General features: G+C 41.5%; 1 protein-coding gene across 1 annotated transcript in view; it reads right to left on the reverse strand.

Annotated features, from left to right (window-relative positions):
* Positions 1–23327, reverse strand: part of COL6A1 (collagen type VI alpha 1 chain) — a 68361-nt gene that overhangs the window by 23528 nt on the left and 21506 nt on the right. Inside the window, exons 10-21 of the mRNA XM_061607641.1 lie at positions 19459–19503; positions 19330–19356; positions 18701–18727; positions 18558–18602; positions 17565–17618; positions 17216–17278; positions 14928–14990; positions 13644–13697; positions 13520–13555; positions 11997–12059; positions 3595–3657; positions 556–618 (exon numbers count right to left, since the gene is read on the reverse strand). Of these exons, the coding sequence (XP_061463625.1) occupies positions 556–618; positions 3595–3657; positions 11997–12059; positions 13520–13555; positions 13644–13697; positions 14928–14990; positions 17216–17278; positions 17565–17618; positions 18558–18602; positions 18701–18727; positions 19330–19356; positions 19459–19503 (603 nt within the window). The remainder of the gene's footprint in view (positions 1–555; positions 619–3594; positions 3658–11996; positions 12060–13519; positions 13556–13643; positions 13698–14927; positions 14991–17215; positions 17279–17564; positions 17619–18557; positions 18603–18700; positions 18728–19329; positions 19357–19458; positions 19504–23327) is intronic.

Raw genomic sequence — 23327 nt, forward strand, 5'->3', positions numbered from 1 at the left:
GGCAACAGCTTTTTTTACTTACTAGATTTCCCCCAGAAAGTATTAGTCCATACTGGGGGGGGGGAGAATGGGCTGCCATTTTGATGCTGATGACATCATATGCATGAGGAGAACCAATCACATAATAAGCATCCATACAGAAGCACCCTGTATTGATTTTTCATTCATATTCCTGTAGATTTCTGCTCCTTTGCTTACTTTCAAACAAACCTGATGCATGAAGAATACAAAACAAGACCCTGAAATATCCCAAGGGAAGTTTTTTTTACAAAAATGCATATTTTTTTTCTAAATATGAAAACACAAGTCAAACCAAATATGATCCTGCATATCTTCACATTACTCAGAGTTACCAGATGTTGCACATCAGATTATTTCTGATATATATTTCGTATCTTCCAAGTAACCTTAGATGTAGAAGTTAATATGATGTGAAGACATATCTTCTCTTACCATTGGTAGGTATCTGCAGTAGAGCATCCTGCAACACTGTGTCTGAAGCCCTTGAAATAAGGGATACTTTCTCCCCAATAATAGACATTAAAATATCCTAACCTCTGCTCCAGAAGGTCCTTCATCTCCTCTGTGCCCCTTAGGACCAGCTGGTCCAGCTTCTCCCTAGAAGAATGAGAAGATGACTCAATGGCTTTATCCTTCTAAATTTATACTCAGCAGCTAGTTGTGCAAAGAGCACGGAGCACCATGGGAGAGATTTGGCTTAAAATCCAATTTTGCTTAAAATTTGGCAGCACAAATTTGACAACATTTGTCAAAACTTTCTGTCACTGCAGGGGGGTGTTGTTTTATTGTTTTTTTCATAGTGTGATATATCTGTTTTTGTTTTTAACATTGTTGTAAGTGACTTGGAGATCTTCAGGAAACAAGCAACTAATAAATATAAACAACAAAGACTCCAGTTACTAAGCCCTCCTCTAGATGCATTGTATAGGACAGTGTTTCCATCTGTATATATGTTGTATACATAACAGTACAAAGCAGAGTGTAATGGACACTATTCCCTTTGAAGGCCTCTCATAATTAGGGCAGCCAGCAAATGAGGATCTAAATTTCCTATGGCATATTCAAAAAGTATGCAAATTAATTCTAGTGACATTCCAAATCCTTGTATCCCTAAGCTCCAAAGTTTGCCAAGTTCTGTCTGTATCCAAGCTTCAAGGCCAGCCTAATAGGCAAATATTAAAAAAAGCAATTCTCTGATATTATCTTTGTTTCGCATGAACATCTTCACTTCTAACTTCTGAGTAACACAGCACTACCCATAGGTGCTTTCTGTAAAAGCATTACCATCCTTTTGCAGTTGAACTGCCGAGTCAGAACAACACAGTGACCTAGTTCACACATAATGCTAAGCCAAACCATAGCTTAGTGCAAATGGGTGGGCTCCCAGAGAGGAGGTCATGGCCAATTTGCTCTTCCTCCGATCATTTTGCTGCTGCGCTGAGCTAAGCCGTGGTTTGGTTTAGCATGCCATCCAAGCTTATGGTTTAGCTCTCTCCAAACTAACTATGAGTTGTAACCCAGATTTGTCCTATGGTTTCCAATTCATGGTTTGCCTGGGAGAGATAAAACCACAAGTCTAGGAAAAAGATAAGAGATAGATAGAATTGGCTTCCACATTAGAAGGAAAAGTTCAGAATTAAAATGGCTCATTATTTGATGTGATGCAAGAATTTTGATGAAGCATTCTCACACTTATGGAAATTTGATAAAATTCTACATTTACTCAGTAGGCTGAAGAAAAATCTTCTAAATGGAATATTATAGGAGGAAGAATTTATGGCCCCAGTTCTGGTACTCTCTCAGACATAATTTCTATGCTTTTTTGGATACTATTGCATCTGCTTAGATGTTTTGTTACAATCGGTATATAAATGGTGTTAAATAAATAAATAAACCCAGATGATGAATCGTGTTTTTAAGTAGATAGACTGGGTCTCTTGCCACACAAATCCCAACACAAGCTGTGAAAACAGGAATACTTTTACCAGTCTGTTTCCTTTAGCCCCAAAGTTGGTAACCAACTCTGAGATGAAATCAACTCAGTGGGTAGCTATTTGACTCTAGGTGGATTGGCAGAACTGATTCCCCCCGTCCCCCATTTCTAGCCCTCTTGTGACCAATATCCACATGCAGCCTGTAGAAATGTGAATGGCTAAGCATAGATTATGTGCCAGTCTGGATCTAGAAGTCTTGAGCGGCAATCCAATGTACACTTGGACATACTTTTGAGTAACTAATGATTAATATTTTAACTGCAGGTTGATCTATAATCTGAACGCATGTCAAGCCATTCTCTAGATCAGAATGCACATTGATAATTAACAGGAAGCACCTGGAAAAGCCCACTTTCTGGTGGGTGTAAAACAGTCCAATTTCTTTGTGCCATAGAATGGGGTGAGAAGACATGGACAGACCTTAATACAGCATGAGACGATTTCCTGGCAGGAGTAAGGGCTAGAGAAAGAGGGCTTTCCTCTCTTCCCCTTGAGAAAAAAAAGTCAAAGCAGCCATAGGACCTAAATAAAAGGCAATATCTGCCTGGGGGGCAGGGGAATGAGCACACAGTACAGTGGACATGTCAACACAAATACATACTGAAAGGGAATAAGGACCTGGTTTCGATTTAGAGGTGGGGTGGGGGAATGAAGCAGAGTCAACATCCTTGTACCATAGACTGAGGAACCAGAAATCCACTATAATCTATCTCACAAAGACTAAAGGCTGGTGTGATTCTGGTTTTGCCAGCATTTGCTCAATGCTGTTGCTATAAAAATTGATACTTAGTAACACACTGGATCCTATGTATTTTGACAAATAGACCAGAGCATGGAAACCCTTCTTGAGATATTATAGGATGAGAATTTCGTGAGCCCAAGGAAGGATACTTTCCCCCTCTAGCCTGCATGCGAGTGACACAGGCCAGTAGGAAGAGTTTAAAAATGAAAACATACCGCAGAAACAGCAGTAATAAAATACTGTTATGACCAAACTAGTTCTGTCATTAATAGTATCTGCATGACCCTCTACTATGAATTTCAAGATACCTGTGGTGTAGCTGACCATGTGGAGTTTCTCATCATGCAACATAGTTTCCATAGCAATCCCTCCTGTCCCTGGTGATATCTGACAATGGTATGAAAACTCTTACCCACAAAGTGGAATAACCAAGTCTCATTTCAAGGACTGGGAAACTGTGGCCCTCCATCTATTGTTGGACACCTATCAGCTACAGCAACATCTGGAGGGCCGTGGGTTCCACATTCCTGTCTTATTTGTTTACTTTTTATTAATTTTATTACTTTATGTATTATATTGTTCTCTGCCTTGGGAATATTTCATTTCATTAAATTTTTAAACAAGCACACTACAATTTCTAGCTTTCACTGTGAGGCAGAAGTAACATGTAGATCAGCCCTGAGTTGGGGAGAACAGACTAGGAGATTATAACTATAGCCACGGCAGACCTGACTGGATGCCTCAGCTGGGATTTTGTTCCTTCCCATGCATTAGCTCACATTGTCCCTCTGCCCATACAAGACACATGAAATGTAAAATGGGTTGACAATGGCTTACTGAATCACCAGGTGGTCCAAAAGGTCCTTCACGGCCTTGATCACCCTGTGGGCCTGGCTCGCCCTAAAATCAGGGAGAAAGTGGGGGAAAATCAACTAGGAAATACTTTGTCGAAAGGAATAACAAGCAAACATTACAATTGCAGAAATGAATAGTGTGTTTTCTATGTGTCTAATTCTGCTAGATTTCCCACATAATCAACAGAGATGAGACCAAGTCATAACAAGCAGGAACTCTCTAGAGGGATGGCTAACCCTTTCTGGCCCAAGGACTGCAGTGAATGATGGCCAATCTCTTGAAAAGTCAAGGTGGATGAGGCTGAAGTGGGAAAGGTGGTGAGTGCATTTTTTAAAAGGACACATGGGGTATGCTTTGGAGCGGTCACAAAAACCTTTTGGCACCACAGAATCATAGCAGGGGAGCTCTAAGAGTAGTGAGTAAAAATGTTTTTATAAATTTAAAACCTTTTTTAACAAAAAGGACACATTTGGGGGGGCTGTTGGATGATAAAAATTTTTTTGACATCATAGAGCAGTAATTTAAAAAAAAAAATAATTTGAAGGGGATTCTTACAGGGACACAACCCCCCCCCTCTTTGGGGATCTATGCTCTAGATGAATTTATAAAATGTAGATTACTATCTCAGGTCATGCATTTTGTTAATAGCCTGCTCGGGTTCACTAAAGAAGGCATTTCATTTGACACATGAATATGGGACCATCGTTACCATCATCCAAGAGAACTGTTTCCAGCGGGCCTGACAACTCAGTTCTAAACATGATTACTGAGAAGTTCAACAAGTTCAAATAGGACAAAACAGACATGATAGCAGTCAAGGATGAATCACCTGCCCACATAAGCATTCCACATATGAATTATGATGTATAAGGGAATTTACTTACCCCATGAGCTGACCCATTTGAATTTTGAGTTAGCATACCAGCAATTGGTAGCCTAGCCAGGTGTGCTAATTCTACATGCATGTGAGTCAATTTATGTGGAAAATGTTTGTACATGGCAGGGCATACATGGAACAGGAAAGCACTTCACCCACAGCCACAATCACATTTATTTTGGCCCTTACTTGAGAGTTGTGTTCATGTAAAGTTTTCCAAAGCAACAGTAGCAAATAGCTATTCTGCTTAGTCAATATCAGGCAAGACTCAGTCAAGATCACTAGGAGAGACTCTGCTTATATCTCAGCCAAGGTTAAATTCTTGTCTCAAAGATCTTGCAGTCTGGACAACTAATCCCTTGTTCCAAATGTTCTCTGTGTGCAGTAATGTCTTTCTGCCAGCTGCCAAAATATTGTTGTGCAAGTACCTATGGGACTGTTATACAAGAAAAACACAAGAAGCCAGGGGGTAGATTCAGCATGATGTACTTGGTACTCACTAGCAATAGGTGTTTACCAACAGCTCCCTTGTGGTCTTGGATTTGGATTAATTAAAAGAAATTAAGAATTTAATAAGAAGCAGAGTGGGTTTCTGCAAAGCCACAGCTGTGAGAGCACTAGTGGGGAGAGAAAGGTGTTTATTCAAGAGGGAGACAACCCTGTGAAATATATGGCAATAGAGCAGGGATGGGGAATCTGTGGCCCTCCATATGTTGCTGAACTCATCATCTGTGACCATTGGCTATGCTGGCTGGGGCAGATGAGAGTTGGAGTCCAACAACAACTGGAGGGCCACAGGTCCCCCATCCCTATGAAAATCAGGGCCAGTCTCCTCAGAGGACAGCATTTTCTTCATTTGGAGAAATTAATATAGCTGGAGAAGGGCACATCATACGAATCACATGGCAACTCCTGAATGCTGCCAAAACTTGACATGGATAGAGTATTTGGCTGCACTGAAAAATCAGGAAATGCCATCGCATTTGGAGCCAGATAGATCAACAGCCAGTTCTCTGCAAAGTTGGAAAAGCTGCTCTCACGTACGTGAACTTTTGGTCTCAAAATGAGAAATGAGTGATCCTAACAGAAGCACATTATATTCAGAACGTACATTTCATTGCACAAGAACAATATAACTTGTATATATCTATATACAGCTCCTGATGGGAGGAAGGGTGGGATATAAATCTAATAAATTAATCAATAAAATAAATATATTTAGTTACTATTTGCTCTTGCCCTATTACATCAATAAGAGTATATTTTTAACTGAGGTCCAACATCTTGCAATAGTTAAGAACAGCACTAGGGAAACCCAGGTTCAAATCCCAATTCAGACATGAAGCTGATTGTATGGCACTGGAGCAGTCATTCACTCTCAGTCTGACCTGCATCTCAGGGCTAGTGCAAGATATGGTGTCCCTTGAGGTCAGCAAGCCAAATAGCTGACCCTCCTTTCCTGCCATAGCTGCTATCCCTTATCCTTCCCTTTTAATTTTTTGCTGCTGTGAACATGGCAGCATTGTGCCTCTTCCTTCTCTCTACCTTGCTCTGATGCCACACTCTGAGGAAGGGAAGGGCCCCCCAAATGAAAATAAAGAGTGGCCATTGCCCAGATAGGCAACACAGAAATTAAATTTATTATTATTATTATTAATAATTGTTTATTGCAGCCTGACACGTTTTGGGTATTGAAAGAGCCTTTATTCAGGGCAATCTTTTGCAAGTAACACGCTGCTATCTCATTGGTGTAAAAAGTGTAAAAACCGATGAGATAGCAGAGTGTTACTTTCACTTCGAGGGTTCCTTTTTCCTTGTCTGCTGTGCATTTGGGGTGCCTCCCTCTCTGCATTCCCTCTCCTCAGAGTGAGGCATCCTGGGAGAGGTCACCTGGAAAAGTGCCACCACTACTGCTACTTTTCCAGGATGGCTAGATATCTTGTAAACTTAAATAATTTTACAAAACAGACTGACAGGTACCCTCCCAGACCACCTCTCCCAGGATATCTCACTCTGAGGAAGAGCCCCCTTTCTTCCTCAGAGTGAGGTAGAGAGGAGGGGGAGTGAGAGGCTGCTGCTATGGAGGGAGGGGGGTGAGAGTTACCCAGGCTGGACTGATCCAAACAGGCTTCCACAGAGGAGCAAAGGACAGTGGCATGATGAATGCCAGCAATGGGACCAAAGTTTGTTTTGCTTCCCTCCATTATGGGAGCAGCTTTGCCTTCTGAGAGGAACTGCTACCAAAACCACGAATGAAACCTTCAATTCCAGCCGTAGCTCTAGTACCACTGAAGAATTCCATGTAGCCTACAGAGAAAATGAGTGCTGGGAAAATGTGATATGCCTACAAGAGATGTGCAACCTTGAGGGAAGGCTACCTGTGCATTACAAGCGAGAAACAACTGAACATTCAACTGAAGAAAGGCCCCAAATGTTTCCCAAATGGAAAGTCCTTCTGATATCATGCTGATATCTATTTCTTTCAATGGAGCTTAAGTCCAAAAACTGCCTTCTTCACATGCCATAACCTTGATTTGTCCCATCTATACTCCTCCTGCACCGTGCCGCCCACTCCATCGAGTGAAACACTTGCATACCACTGGGCAATGGACATGAGAAACAGGGCATGGTAGGAGCTTATCAGTTAACACCTCACACAGGAACTAGAGGCACAATAAGCTACACAAACAAGGCGATCTCAGGATTGAAAAGCAGTAGTCTATACGGAGGGCGGAAGAGAGACTAGTACTGTTCACTTCCTGCTAACAATAGCTAAATAATCGGAATAGGCCAAACCACCTGCTGTGCCTTCTCCAATCTTAGTTTTTCAGGGGAGGCTTCAGTGCCAATTCAGCAGAGGGTGGGGTTATGTAACATGAGAGTTAACATGTTGGGATTTTAAAATGCCATTTCGCTGGAGCCTTTTTGCTTTTGTTACCCCTCCCCCCCAGCACTTTTGGATGGAACAGATTGTAAATCAAAATCAACAACATAAAATAAACAAATAAGGAACACTTCAGCAGTATTGCTGACCCATCTCTGGTCTTTTGCCTGATCAGAGGACATCTCCACAGCTGATGCAGAAACTATACTTACATTTTTTTACATGTGACGATGCCTGAATTATCCATATCCAGACTTTCCTGCTTCTGACCACTGACTGCTGGAGGGAGCATAGGCGCTTTCCCCTATTAATTATGCTAATGAATGGGGCGCTCAAGACCTACATTCATTCATTCATTCATTCATTTATAAGAAGTTATAATGGTTGGGTTAAGCACGGAACACTTTAATGCTATGGTTTCAGGCCAGCCCTCAAGAGAGAAACCCTGGCAAGTAGAAATGAGCAACTTCTTTTCAAAGTCAAGCATTTTATATAGAATTAGAGTAGTGGGATAAGTAGTATATGGGTGGAAATACACTCACTGTTCTGCAGGTTCCAGTGTGTCTCCACCTCTCTCTTCTGAAAACAGGGGCACCCAAGAGTGAAACTCTACACCTTTTTACTGTAAAACCTGGTGGGAGCAGCTTGAGTACTTTTAAAAAAAAAAAAATCAGCTTCAAAGAGATTTCACTGCTGATCAGCAGATCTTCCTGTTCCCCCTCTAGCTGTGTCTAATGGAAACGCTTTGCTGTAGGCAATTAGTGCATTCACAGCCTATGTCTCTGAGAAGCTACTGCTGAATGCTAACAATCTGTGAAAGAGGCTCCAGAGCATTCTGAGGATCAACTCTTGTGGAAGTGCCTTGAAACTTGGGAACTACCCTCTTTCCTTCCTTTTAAGAAATCTTAATTTGAATCATTCACCTAGCATTAGTTCTGCAGCACATATATCCACATCTGGTTCCCAAAGTATAGTTGCATCACTGTTTGTGAAAACATGAGATGTAAACAGGAAACTCAAATTTAGACAAAACTTAAACTTTCTTTCTGATGTGCCCGTCCAACACATAAGGCTGATTTATGGTTTTTTGTGCTTGTATGAATTCAAAACTGTTTGCAGTTAGGACAGGAAGTTCCTTCATGCCAGACAGCCCACTTAGCTAAACACTCACAGAAAGTAACAAGACAGCAGTACAATTGAAACAAGACGGCAGGTATAATGTGTAGGGTACAAGACAAGGTCTTGCACAGCGCAACCCTAATAGAACAGAGAAAGTGAGCCTTTAAGGCTGCAGTTCTATAAACATTTACTTAGGAGTAAGTGTCATTTAACTCAGTGGAACTTACTTCTGAGTAGACACATACAGGATTGTGCAGTTAAGCTCTGTAGAGAAAATGTAGGACAGTAACCCTTTATGAAGACGCTGGGTGTCTAAGAAGGAAAAAATGGGTAGCTTGTGAGCCACCCGCAATTAAGGATATCTGGGAGGTCTTCAACAGATGAATGTGAGGGAACTTATGATTTCAATGCACCATGTTTACTGAAGGTTTTTATTCAACAGCACTAACTTTTCTCAGTGGCATCAGAGCATTTTCCACCCTCCCTGGCATAAGGTGTGACACTGCCCATTTTGGTTTTGGATAGATGAACTCTATAAGTTTCCAACTCATGTGCCTGTTGGATGATTCAGTTTGGGACAGACATATAAAATATTTTCCTACTTACTCCCAGTTCACATGGAGGAGTTCAATCCTCTGCTTAAAAAGAAACATTCTCCCCTCTTCTCTACAACTACAGTGTTCTTGGTTTGCTAAGCACCAATATATGAATGTAATCCAGAAACTCCCCAGTGAGTCACACAGACAACATAGCTACAAGAAATTAAGTACATAAACAGGTTTTTAACAGAAACAGGTAATTTAGGAAGCAAAAGCAAAAGCGTTTTTTAAAGGTGTTTGGACAATTCAGCAATACGTTTTAACCCAGCCTTTCCCAACCAGTGTGCCTCCAGATGTTGTTGGACCACAACTCCTATCAGCCTCAGCCAGCATTGCCAATGGTCAGGAAAGATGGGAGTTGCGGTCCAACAACATCTGGAGGCACACTGGTTGGGAAAGGCTGCTTTAACCAAACCATTTTACACTTCCCAGCCAATTTTATACAAAGTTTGCTTGAATCGTCACATTATATAGTAGCCTTTGGCTCTTCAAGCCCTACTTGCACAAACTTGTGAATATTGCTAATAAACACTAGATTTGACAATTCTCAAGCAGACATTTTCTGCAGTGCTGAAACATAACTAACGCTGCTGAAGAGAATAAAATTCAATATGATCTTGACAGAATAATCAGGTCAAAACTAACAAAATGGAATTCAAAAGAGAGACATGCAAACTACTGTATTTATGCAACTAACAAACTAAAGTAGGGATGTGATGAGGGATACTTGGCTTGCCAGCAGTACATGTGAAAAGGATACTGGGATTGCAGTAAATTACAAGTTGAACATGTGACAGCACTGCAATGTGGCTAATGCAATTTTGAAAAAAATGGACTGCCCTCAAGTCGATTCTGACTTACAGCGACCCTATGAATAGGGTTTGCATGGTCAGCTGTATTCAGAGGTGGTTTACCATTGCCTTCCTCTGAGACTGAGAGGAGGTGACTGGCCCAAGGTCACCCAGGGAGCTTCATGGCTGTGTGGGGATTCGAACCCTGGTCTCCCAGGTCGTGGTACAATACTAACCACTACGCCACACTGGCTCACAATGCAATTTTAGGCTGCATTAATAAAACAATTGTTTCCAAGTAACAGGATGCAACTTTATTCTGCACTAGACAGACTTCATCTGGAATAATGTGTCCAGTTCTGGCTGCTGCCCTTTAGGAAGGAAGTAGACAAACTGGAATGGGTTCAGAGGAAGGAATGAAGAAGGGCCCTAGCTCAGTGGTGGAGCATCTGCTTTGCATGCAGAAGGTCCCGGGTTCAATCCCCAGCATCTCCAGGTAGGGCTGGAAGTATTCCCTACCTGAAGAGTTGCTGCCAGCCAGTGTACAGCTAGATGGACCAGTGGTCTGACTCAGTATAAGGTAGCATCCAACGTTCCTATGGTCAGGGGTATGGAAAACAAGCCCATTGAGGAAAGTTTGAGGAAACTGGGTATGTTTATGCTGAAGAAAAGAAAACCATTGGCTGGGGGCGGGGGGCAGAACACATGATAGCACTCATCAACTTCCTGAAGGATCGTCACATAGAAGATTGCAAATATTTGTTCTGTGCTGCTCCAGAGGACAGGACTAGATCTAACGGGATTAAATTACCTGAGAGTAGATTTCAGTTGACTATTAGGAGAAGCTTCTTGATGGTAATAGTTTGACAACTGAACCCATAACCTAGAGTGGTGATGGGCTCACCCTTGCTGGAAGTCCTCAAGCATAGGCTGGACTCCCTGGATGTGCTCTAGCTAGAGCTCTGGATGCCTTGCATGGAGCAGGGGATTAGATTAGATGGCCCCCAACTCTTCATTTCTATGAAGCGTAGCTCTCTTACTTCTCTGATGCCATTGTACGTAGAACATTTACTCTATGCTTTGTGAGTATTAAATAGATATTTTATAGGGTTATTTTACAAATGGGTAGCCATCTTGACCTGTTACGGCAAAACGAACATGGAGTTTTGTGGCACCTTAAGCATATTTACTGTACCATACACCTTTGTGATCTAGAGAGAGTTCTAGCTTGTGAAGGCTTATACCACCATAAATCTGTTAGGTCACATTCACACCACACATTTATTCCACTTTAAACAGGCATGGTTTCCCCCAAAGAATCCTGGGAAATGTAGTTTGTGAAGGATGCTGAGAGCTGTTAGGAGACCCCCATTCCCCTCACAGAGCAACAGTTGTCAGAATGGTTTAACAGCCAGTCCGTCTTCCCAGAGAACTCTGGGAACTGTCAGAGGGATAGGGCTCTCCTAACAACTCTCAGCAAGTACCACAAATATCTTTGCTCTTAAAAATACTTCATAATCTTTAGTTATGATGTCATGGATATGAGTGAAAAATAGATTCATATTTTGATCCAGAAGCCTCTATTCTTATTGCATCATTTCACTTAAATGAACTTTTAAAATTCTTGCTACCTAAGCAGCTACTTAGTATCTTTGCTTCATGATTGGATTAGGTAGGAAGCAGGGCCTTGAAACTGCTGCAAGGCCACATGAAGTAGTCTTGGGCTGCCACTGGTAACTAGAACAAGCACAGCAGCTTTCGCACCTTGCTCTGATGCAGCACTGGCAAGAGTGGAAGGGATGGGACAGAATAGTACTGGAGACTACAGAGTATGAATTGGCATTTGGGGGCTGCTAAAACTGTCGCACTCTGTTTGCCTCAGGCCGTAAGGCAGGGACCGGATATATGATTGTTGTGACATTGCTCATAGTAAAAAAGCAAAATGCCAGGAACAGAACTTCGAATGGCCCAATTTCAGAACAAAAACTACTTCAGCTAGCATATGAAGCATATCTGTTTGCCTGGCACAGCAAGAGCTTCCATGCATACTTAGCACAGGATAACGCAGGGAGATAGGTTCTACAGAAATGCTTTTGTAGTTTTTGTTTATTTACCTTTCCTCCTCTTGGTCCACGGACACCAGGGATGCCTAGTGGCCCCCTTTCTCCATTGGCACCCTGTGTGATAAAGAACATGCCACATATGAGGAATTTTTAGCACACTAGATTCAGCTTTGAATGTGACTGTCAGCCATAGCAGTCAATTAGGAAACCTAATCAATTTGTTATCTGATGGCTACATTATAATTTTTTTCTCCCATCATGAAGAGCAGAACTCAGTGGGGAAAGGTTGTGTAAGAGGCTAACCTCAAAAGCCCTTTGAGAAGGATGGTTGAGGTCACACTTGGGATATGGGTAGGAGAGGGCTCTCCTAGAATAGATGAGACCTGAATGAATTCCTGAAACCTGTGTACATACCAACCTCATGAATCATCAGATCATCCTCAAAGTGCTCCTGCCATCTCAGAAGCAACTGGGGAGAGGACATTTTTGGTTGTGGCCTCCTGTTTGTCATGTTCTCTCCTTGAGAAGGTTTTACTCTGTTACCCTGGGAACCCACACTGTTAGCTATTCTGGTGGCAGGTAAAGGCTTTTTTATTCTCCCAGGCTTTTAAAATGGATTTATTCTGTTTTATTGTTTTGTCATTGTTATTTAGATTTCTTGCCTACCCTTCAGGTCCTAGGGAAGGTTCAACTATTTAAAAATACAATGTTAAAAACAGTTAAAACAAAGTACAGTCAAGAGAATTGATGGGTCCTAAAATATGTATCACAGGTGTCAAAGGCCAGGGTAAAGCAGTGTGCTTTCAGGATATGACAAATAGTACATCATGAAAGTGCCAGACACACCTCTGGGAGGAAGGAATTCCACAGTTTAAGGGCTGCCACAGCAAATGCCCTATACTGGGCCACTACTCCTGAAACTTTTGAGGGCAGTGGAACTACCAAGAGGGCCACCTCAGCCAATCTTAACATCCAAAAAGAGTCTGTGGGGATGGAAGTGGTCTTTCAGATATTTGGGACCTAAGTCATGTAGGGCTTTAAATGATAATAATGTGAGCATCTTGAACTGGGCCTGGAAACAAACTGGCAACCGATGCAGCGGCATTAAAACTGGGGTTATGTGAGTTCTAAATGGAACCCCAGTCAGTAATCCAGCTGCTGCCTTTTGGATCTGTACAAGTTTCTAAGTTGACTTCAAGGGCAGCACCACAAAGAGGGCATTGCAATAATGCAGGCTGAAAGTTACCAGAGCATGTAGTCCGGTGGCCAAGTCATCTCTATCCCAAAGGGGCTGCAGCTGACAAAGCAGCCAGAACTGGGAATAGGCACTTCTAGCCACTGACGGCCCTTGAGCCTCTAGTGACAATATTGGCTCCAGGAGTTCTTTGCTACCACACATAACAGGCAGCTGTAGTCCATTCTAAGTTACTACAATAGCTTTTAATCAGTCCACTCCTGATTAAACTCCTGTGACAGGCATTCAGAGGTTTTACCCCAAATCAGTGCCTTGAATCCTCATTTTTTTGTTAACTCTAACAGTCACACTTCCCCTCTAATGAAAACTGTAGCTTTACCCTTTCTCCAGTGGGGCCATCTGGGCCAGGATTTCCCTAAAAGAAAAGGAAATATATATATTGAAACCCTTTGTTGCACGTATCAATCTGATCATTTAGACACAGAGAATTTATACATGTGTACCTCATCTCCCAATTCTCCTTTCTCTCCAGGGGATCCAGGACCTCCAGGCGGACCCTCAACAAACACAGGAGAGAAAAGAAATAAGTACAGTAAAATCAAAGGATTCTGAAATAAGTGCTTGGGTGCTCATGCATCATCTATGAGTCATATGACAAGAACTGATCTCAACAATAGAAATGGATATAGCTGCCAGAACCCAATTTGCTTCTTTGGGTATAACCCATTCAAAATTGGAATCCATCTTGCCTTACAAAGACAAAGTTTGAAAAGCAGGATTATTGGAGGGGTATATTTTATTTAGTTTATCATTGTTACTTTCATGGAGTTGTCCTTTCAAGTGTTTCTTCATAAGGATGAAGCATATGAAAAATGAAAGCTGATTGGAAGCCAGGGTTTGAAGGAAAATGACCGATATTGAGATTTTATTATAAAGATAAAGCACATCCTTCTCTATAGAGAACAATTATCTTCTCCCACTAGGCCACACAGCATATCGGCATATCTACATTCAAAACAATGTAATTTATACCAGTGCACAGGTTTACTTATGTTATGGTCCCTACCTTGACCAATTCAGTTAAAGTGACCTGCAAATTTGATTGGTGCTGTCTGGTGCTATCTTTCAGTGCTACCTGCAGGTTGTCATGATATTAATGACCCCTCCTTCCCCATTCCCATTCACTTGCCCTCTCTCCCTGTGCCACAGCAAGCAACTGAGCAAGCAGGATGAAGTAGCAGACGCTGCTGCTTCTCCCCACCTTCACTCAGCCAGCCAGTCACCATTTTAGGGCCCAGGGCCCCAATCTGCATGATCATCCAGAAGGAGAGTGATGAGTGTGGCAGCTTCTACTTTTCCTCTTTGTCATTGTCACTACTTGCTCAATAGTCCATCATCTCTCTTTGGGCAAGCAAGGAATAGCAGAAGGCAGTGGGCTCCAAGTAGAGGGGCACTTGTGCTGCGCCTTGGGCCTCAGCAGGTGCCTTACTACACTGACCTCAGTGCTAACTCCACTGACCTTTATAAAACATATCAGGGCCGGATAAAAAGACAGATCCTCTCAAGATGTAAAAGAGTTATTGTTTCACAGCCACTTGAACTTGTAGAGCACAGTGAACACATAGCAAAATGTATTATGCAAAACACAGGTCTACTCATCTTCCATAGGTCCTTGCAAAGAGAATGTGCGGGTTCGAGGGTTGTTTACATTGACAGATTACACTGAGGAAATTCATATAGTATAGAAAAGACCTGATATCATCTTAAGGCTATGTCTTCAGTCTTACCTTATCTCCAGGATTCCCAATGTTTCCATTCCTGCCTTGTCTTCCACTAAGCCCAGGCTCTCCCTTGGAGAAAACCCCCCCCCCACAAAAGATAATTATGAAGGAAAAATATGACTCACTATTTAAATTCAAAAGTTCAATTTTAAGTATAAACTATAAGCAAGTGCATAATTTTGACCCCAGGGTGCAGGCACCACTTTGAATCACTTTCCAGGCTCCGACACCCTTTCTTCCAGTGCCGTCTGGCAAATTAAGAGTTCAAGAATTTTCAGAAAAAACAACAAGCCCCCAAGCTGGAAGGAATCAACACTCAGTAAATAGCTGGGGACTGGAGATTCCTCCCTACTTTTATCCATAATTAAATCTGGGAAATCCAGATTCATTCTTGATCATTTATGAGACCTCAGCTCTAATCCCTGCTGTGTGATGGTGTCAGGTGCATAACTGGGACTTGAGGCATTTGAGCCCTTTGTATCCTTCTCAGAATGGACTCGGGCCTCCCTGCTGACCTGCCACCTCATACAGTCATTCCAGAGGAAGAGGACCCAATATTTATGGGAGGGGTGCAGCTGCTGTAGAGGCCTTAAGGCCCCATTACATGGTGATGCTGCCATCAAGCATGACCCAGACTCTTTAGGCCTTCAAGGACCCTCTTGCTGCCTCCAACCCCCACCCCACCCCAAAGCTTCCAGAGAGTAGACAGAGACAGAACATACACAAGGGCCTCTAGGCTTTGGTCCTCGCTCGATATTGTCAAGCAGTGAACGCCAGGGATAAGAAAAGTCTAGTACAACAATGGCTATTGTCTAGAGACAATTATTGTTATTAGATGACAGCAATCCCTACCCAGAAAGAAAGGTAATAGAAAAAGCAGCAGATCCTGTTCTAACACAGATCTTATTTCATATGAAGAATGTGTTTTTGTTTTTAGTTTTAAAGTATTTTAAAATTGTCTTGCAGTGCCAGTTTGAGTGCAGTCTGTTTACCCCATGTTGCAGGGTTCTGTGGTTATGAGAGAGTGGCTTATATGACAACCCTGTTTAATATTCCACTACTATATTAGGAGGTGGGGTTGAGACTCGTTTGGGTTTGAAGCCAAAACTCCCCCCATAAGCATTCTACAGAGTGCTGCCATCTACTTAATTTGCCCTCTCAGACCTCCTCCCAGCTCAAATAGAGCACTAAATTACATGACACAGCCTTGGCTCCCTTTGATTTGCATATAGACATCCTGTACAGTAAAACATTTTCCACCTGAAATAACACCCAAGTTAGAAACAGCAGAACTCCTGCCATTGCCACTGCATTAGCACAGCAAGGGGCACCCTACTGTCCAATCACAGCTATTTAAACTAGCTGTCTAAAGATTAAGGTTTCGTTCATGTTTATGTATATGGATATTGTTTATGTATTTTGCTTTGTAAATTAATTTGATATGTTTTTTATTGTAGACAGCTTTGAGATCTTTTAGATAGTAAGCGGCCTATAAATGATGATGACAATAATAACTATGCTGAAAATCCCCTAATTTCTAACCCAAGTTTATCCTTCTTTTTGTGACAATATGTGTAGAACAGATTAATCTTCACTGAAATATATGAAAATATCCTGCGAGAGGAAAAGTGTGAAATTTTGGGGACTCATCCCTGATATGACTGCCTGAAGTTCTCTTCAGGGATCGGGATGTGGCTCAGAGACAGAGCATCTGTTTTGCATGCAGATTGAACTCCCAGGTTCAATCCCCAGCATCTCCAGGTGGGGCAGGGCTGGGAGAGACTCCTGCTTGAAACCCAGGACAGTGACTGCCAGTCAGTGTAGACAGTACTGAACTAGATGGATCAATGGTCTGACTTGGTGTAAGGCAGCTTCCCATGTTTCCTATCTTCAGATTCATGACAGCCAACATTTCCCTACCTTGCCTTATCTTAGTCTCATTGCATTCTTGGCTAAAATTGCTAGGAAAACTTAAAGCCTCAATATAACATGAATTCTGCTGCAATAATATTATTTTTCAACATCATGATCTTTTGCAAGCTTTTCTGGTGTTTGCATAAGAGAAGATAAAGGGTGCATGACCATTTTAGCAACCAAAGTGGCCCTAGAAGAACAGCAGCCAGAAGCCATGCCTATTGGAGCTCACGAGGCTGCTGTCCAAGGCGTTGCTCTGCAAGTATGATGAAACAGTCATGTTCATCTTCCATCTGAATTTCAGCATAGAACTGACACCTGACCGAAACATATAACTATATTGTTCCAAGTCATAAAAAAGAAAACAGATTATAATTCACCTTTCTTCCTCTGGGTCCATAAGAACCAGGGTCCCCCTTTGGCCCATGCGGTCCTTGTAAGCCCTGTTTGAAACCAAGTTACAAATCAGTGTATGCAGGAAATGGAAATGAATGACATATGTTAACATATTACAGTGATTCTCGTCAAAGCTACTGGACAGGCATTTGGAAGACGTGGGTGGGGGATGATTTTTCTCTTGGATACAACTGTTTCCCATGCACACCCAGGTCAGTGCCATAGCCTCTTTTAATCTCCCAGCACTAAAATCCTGCTTCCACTATTGCACACTCAGATCTCCGTTGCTACCAGTTAAGAGTGATATACATGTAATATGCTGAACCTACGTACGTCAAATCCTGGGGATCCTTTGCATCCTGGTAACCCATGAAATCCTTGTTCACCCTGCAAGGAAAGAAAAATTGTCCACATTAATTAATCATAGCTGCCTTTAGTATTGTTTGCTTCTTCATATAATCACTAGCATTCAAAGGGCTACTAAGGGATACGACACTGACAGAAAGTGTAATTATTAGAGGAGATTTTGTAAGATTGGATTAATAAGCCTTTTAGTAATGGAAGCAACTGCCTTTAAAATGTGACGAGCAGTTCTTCTGACTTAGGGCTCATCCAGACAATACTTAAAAACCACTTTTTTAAATTGGAATTGTCCACTAGTAGTCCAAACCTGATTGGTTTGCACTTTCTTTGTACTCAAATCAATATTTTCCCTCATCCATACTTAAAAAATCCTCTTCCCTCCTCCTCATCTTGTTGTGTTGCTGATTGGCTAAGATCAGAAGGAAGAGGGGTGAGGGAGCCAATGGGAATCCAACAGAAGCAGGAGGCGTGGAAGGAGGTGGAGTTAGAACCATCCACATAGGAAACTGTGAGTCAAATCAACTGGCCTCTCTCCTCAGCAACTATTTGTTTTTCTCCTATTCTTGGTATTGGAAACTCTGGATCAAGGGAGGGGCAATGTGGGAAGGCAGTGATTGGAGGAGAATTAATGGAGGCACAACGAGCTTACATTACAGATAATACAGATGTATTGATGAGCCCTGTGCTCCTTCTAAAAAGATCTGGATCGCTATGGCTAGTATTTAAGCTTAAGCATTTGGTGATTTCCCCTCTAAGCACTTGGATGGATTCATTCCAGGTCATCAGCACATTGGCTATTCCTTCTTCTTGCCATTACATATTTCGTGGTGATTTTTTTTTTTAATAAGCCTTTTCAAGCCCAGTTGCAAATATTTTTAATGCAACTTTGGTCTGGCTTACAAATGTTACTTTGCTGAGAAAGGCATAGAGACGGTACCCTTAGCTTGAAAATATTAACCATACCTTCTTGCCATCAGTACCATCGATGCCACGCTTGCCTTTCTCCCCCTGAAAGGAGAAAAAATGCCAAAAATATATAAATGATTTCTATTTTCTCCAGGACCTTTCCAAAATAACCATCCCCCAAAGAAAACCTAAAGACATACCTTCGCTCCTTTTGAACCTCTTGAGCCCTGTGGATGAGAAGATAATTTAGAAGAGTGTACAGTTTGTGGTACCAACTTCTGAACTGGGCCTTACAATTCACCTAACCAACGAGGGGGAAAGATATATTGTTATCATTGTTATTGCTTTCATTTATACTCCACTGTGGAACTCAAGGTGGAAAATACGGTGTTCCCAGGTGGTATCTCATCCCGGTACTGATCAGATTAAAACCTGCTTAGCTTCAGCAAGGTGGTTGTATCATGTGCTCTCAGATCCCAGCCTACGAACAAGCTGTATTTCCTTGTCAACTGCAGACTGATTGGTTGCTCATAAAAAACAAATATGAGTAAATGGAAACTTACAAAATTTTTCAGTTCCCATCCATCTCTACTCCCATATCTACTACCAACAAAAGCATAACTTAGCTGCTTTGGCTCTGATAAAGGGCAAAACGAAACTCTTTGTATTCTATCCCGGCATTGCTACTTATAATTGGCTGCTAATTGCCAGGTTTGTATGCATACTGTGCTAACTAATAAAAGTATTGCTGGATCACTTCAGACTTTTTCGGACTGGACAATTCCTTTGCCTTTTGTACGTTTGCACTGCAAGTCAATAGCACACTCACCTTGTCACCTCGAGTACCCTTTTCTCCCTAAATAGGACAAGAAGAAAAAAAGAATAATATATTATAAATGAAGGAATGAGACAAATTTTAATGACAGAAATTTGAGCTAAGCAATAACTGACATTATACCTTCATTCCTTGGTAACCAACAGGTCCTGGGTCACCTTGCTTCCCCTAGGGTGAAATAATAACAATAAAAGTCACAACCACTTTGCAGAAAGTAGTCAGACCTCAGTTGTCAGATGAATCAGTATCTCAAGGTTTGAAAGCAAAACTAATTTGCCATAATGGCCAGGATATGAAAGACTGTGCATTAATAATATTGTATAACTTTTAATGCAACATTTTTAGAACCTCTGATCAATACACAGAGAATATACTGGTTTGGAATTGAGAACAGATTTGTTGGTATATGCATGATTCAAACTATATGATTTTATTATTTGAATTGGTCCACTAATCTGTAGGAATTTTCAGATAAGGCTGAAAACCTTGAAATCTTCTTTTGGATTCAGGACTCATATCTGATTGGTGGATTCATCAGGGTCAGCCCAACACATTTTGCTGCCCGAGGCAGTACAACAAATGGTGTCCCCTTGCCCCAAGTCAAGTGGACAATACACAAGGCTGGCCAGATTATTTTGGCTGTGCATTGCTCCAAAAACATGTGCATTTCCCTCCTTGTCTTCTAAAATCAAGAGAGTACTCTGTGCATGTAATTGTGGGTAAAAGACAGACAGCCATTCTAAGAGTGGTGAAAATATTTTGGATCATAGATTCTTTGTCCTGAAAACAAATGCACAGGGATAGAGAAACTGGGTATTCAAACCACTTTCACCATTCTTCACAATCTATGCCTATCTTCACCTGAAGAATCCTAGTGTGTTTTATTTAGTATTCAAATATATAAAAATATTTGCACCCCACCTTCGATCCATAAGATGGTTAACTACAGTGCATAATAAAAACAAAACCAACAACCATTATATACAAGAAGAAGACCAATCTAAAAAATCAACTCAATGAAAATGGCAGCAACAGTATGGCTAATAAAATCAGCAGTCAGCAAACCCTAAAAGGTTTTTGAAAGAGAACTACTTTGTTTGGCTTGTTTGTGCTTTCATGAATGAGGAAGGGCAGCTCTTGTGTGTATACAGCAGACTGTACACTGATCACGCCCTTAAATCTTTAACTGGTGAATTGGTTGATGGAAAGTTAATTAGCTTTTTGGATAGCCAGGAAAGGTATTCATTTACCAGCTGAGGTCAGCATGAAAACGCTAGGAAAAATCCCTATCCAATGAGCATGAAAATGAAACGAAGGGAAAAGATTCTACATGAATGAAGTGCTGTTATACTAGACTGCCAAACTAATTACAAATAATATAAGTAACCATCCCTTTGGAGATGTGGGGAAAAATCCCCACCTCCCAAAACAAAAGTACCCAGTGTTTTTTCAAAGAGGGAACAAGACAGAAATATACTTGCTCCACCCTGTTAGCAAACTAGATCCTAAACAGACCTGTGTAACATTGCCTTGCTTGTACTTTGAAGGAGGCAGAACCCAAAGGGAAGACAAATAAATAAATCTAAGTGTAGAATATGTTACTGTTGGCTTTTGGCTCAGCACCTAGCTAGAGAACATCTAGGAAAAAAGATATGCAAGTTAGTGTGTGTGTGTGTGTGTGTGTGTGTGTGTGTGTGTGTGTGTGTGTGAGAGAGAGAGAGAGAGAGAGAGAGAGAGAGAGAGAGAGAGAGAGAGAGTTCACGCAGCCTAAACCAGGTTGAAGCCTCTTGTTAACCTTACTTAATGGGAAGAGCAATTCTCACTAGGGCCAGCAGAGTGATAGATCCACCACTGAACCCTGCTGCTGCATGCTGGCCAGGACACAAAGGGGCAGTGGCATAGCTGGTGGGCCCAAGAATCCAAAGCTGGCAATGCCCCAGTGCTGCCCTGAAACACCATGTTGGGAGCTTTCTATGGGCTACCACCAGCAGAAGACAGTAGCTTTCCACCTGATTGGGAAACACTGGGGCCTCTGCCGTGGTACACCAATTGGCAGCACACCTCTCCACCAGGGGAGGCTAGCAGAGAAGTGGCTATATGCATCCTTGTTCCATGCCCCCCCAAGCCATCAGCATGGGAGAGGGAGTAGGAATGTGCTCTTAATGTTGAATCTCTGTTTATTTCAGACCATATGTATGTTATTTAATGTATAATAATATCTAAGAGGCATACAAAAATACACACACTGGGAAAGTGTACAATAAAGCTATCAATGTTGTTATGTGCCTTCAGGTCGATTATGAGTTATGGTGACCCTAGGAATCAGCAACCTCCAATAGCATTTGTTGTGAGCCACCCTGTTCAGATCTTGTAAGTTAAGGTCCGTGGCTTCCTTTATGGAATCAATACATCTCTTGTTTGGCCTTCCTCTTTTTCTACTCCCTTCTGTTTTTCCCAGCATTATTGTCTTTTCTAGTGAATCATGTCTTCTCATGATGTGTCCAAAGTATGATAACCTCAGTTTTCATCATTTTAGCTTCTAGTGATAGTTCTGGTTTAATTTGTTCTAACACCCAATTATTTGTCTTGTTTGCAGTCCATGGTATGCACAACACTCTCCTCCAACACCACATTTCAAATAAGTTGATTTTTCTCTTATCTGCTTTTTTCACTGTCCATCTTTCACATCCATACATAGAGATCAGGAATACCATGGTCTGAATGATCCTGACTTTAGTGCTCAGTGATACATCTTTGCATTTGAGGATCTTTTCTTCTCATAGCTGCCCTCCCCAGTCCTAGCCTTCTTCTGATTTCTTGACTATTGTCTCCATTTTGGTTAATGACTGTGCCGAGGTATTGATAATCCTTGACAAGCTCAATGTCCTCATCAACTTTAAAGTTACATAGGATTAAAAACGTGGGCATACAGGATTCCTAGGTAATTTTAGTTTTTAACATACAGAAGTGGGTGGGCTGATTATCCGAAGACTGATGTTATAATTGTATTTATATGTTGTATTTATTTTAATTTATGTACGCCGCCTAGAGTGGCCGTTCATTCGGCCAGATAGGCGGCCTAAAAATAAAATATTATTATTATTATTATTATTACTTTACTCTTTGTGACGTTCAGCTGTAGTCTTGCTTTTGTGCTTTCCTCTTTAACTTTCATCAGCATTCATTTCAAATCATTACTGGTTTCTGCTAAGAGTATGGTATCGTCTGCATATCTTAAATTATGGATATCTCTTCCTCCAATTTCCACACCTCCTTCATCTTGGTCCAATCCCACTTTCTGTATGATATGTTCTGCATCTAGATTAAACAAATAGGGTGATAAAATACACCCGTCTCACACCCTTTTCGATGGGGAACCAATCAGTTTCTCCATATTCTGTCCTTACAGTAGCCTCTTGTGCAGAGTACAGGCTGCACATCAGGACAATCAGATGCTGTGGCACCCCCATTTCTTTTAAAGCATTCCATAGTTTTTCATGATCTACACAATCAAAGGCTTTGCCGTAATGTATAAAGCACAGGGTGATTTCCTTCTGAAATTCCTTGGTCCGTTCCATTATCCAACTTATGTTTGCGATATGATCTCTGGTACTTCTTCCCTTTCTAAATCCAGCTTGGATGTCTGGCATTTCTCGCTCCATATATGGTAAGAGCCTTTGTTGTAGAATCTTGAGCATTGCTTTACTTGCATGGGATATTAAGGCAATAGTTCGATAATTACTTCATTCCCTGGGATCCCCTTTCTTTGGAATTGGGATGTGTATTGAACTCTTCCAGTCTGTGGGCCATTGTTTAGTTTTCCATGTTTGTTGACAGATTTTAGTCAAAATATGGACTGATTCAGTCTCAGTAGCTTGTAGCAACTCTATTGGTATGCCATCTGTTCCTGGTGATTTGTTTCTTCTGAGTATTTTAAGAGCAGCTTTCACCTCACATTCTAAAATTTCTGGTTCTTCATCATACGGTTCCTG

Source organism: Rhineura floridana, chromosome 2 (genome assembly GCF_030035675.1).
Source record: "Rhineura floridana isolate rRhiFlo1 chromosome 2, rRhiFlo1.hap2, whole genome shotgun sequence".
Taxonomy (NCBI): Eukaryota; Metazoa; Chordata; class Lepidosauria; order Squamata; family Rhineuridae; genus Rhineura; species Rhineura floridana.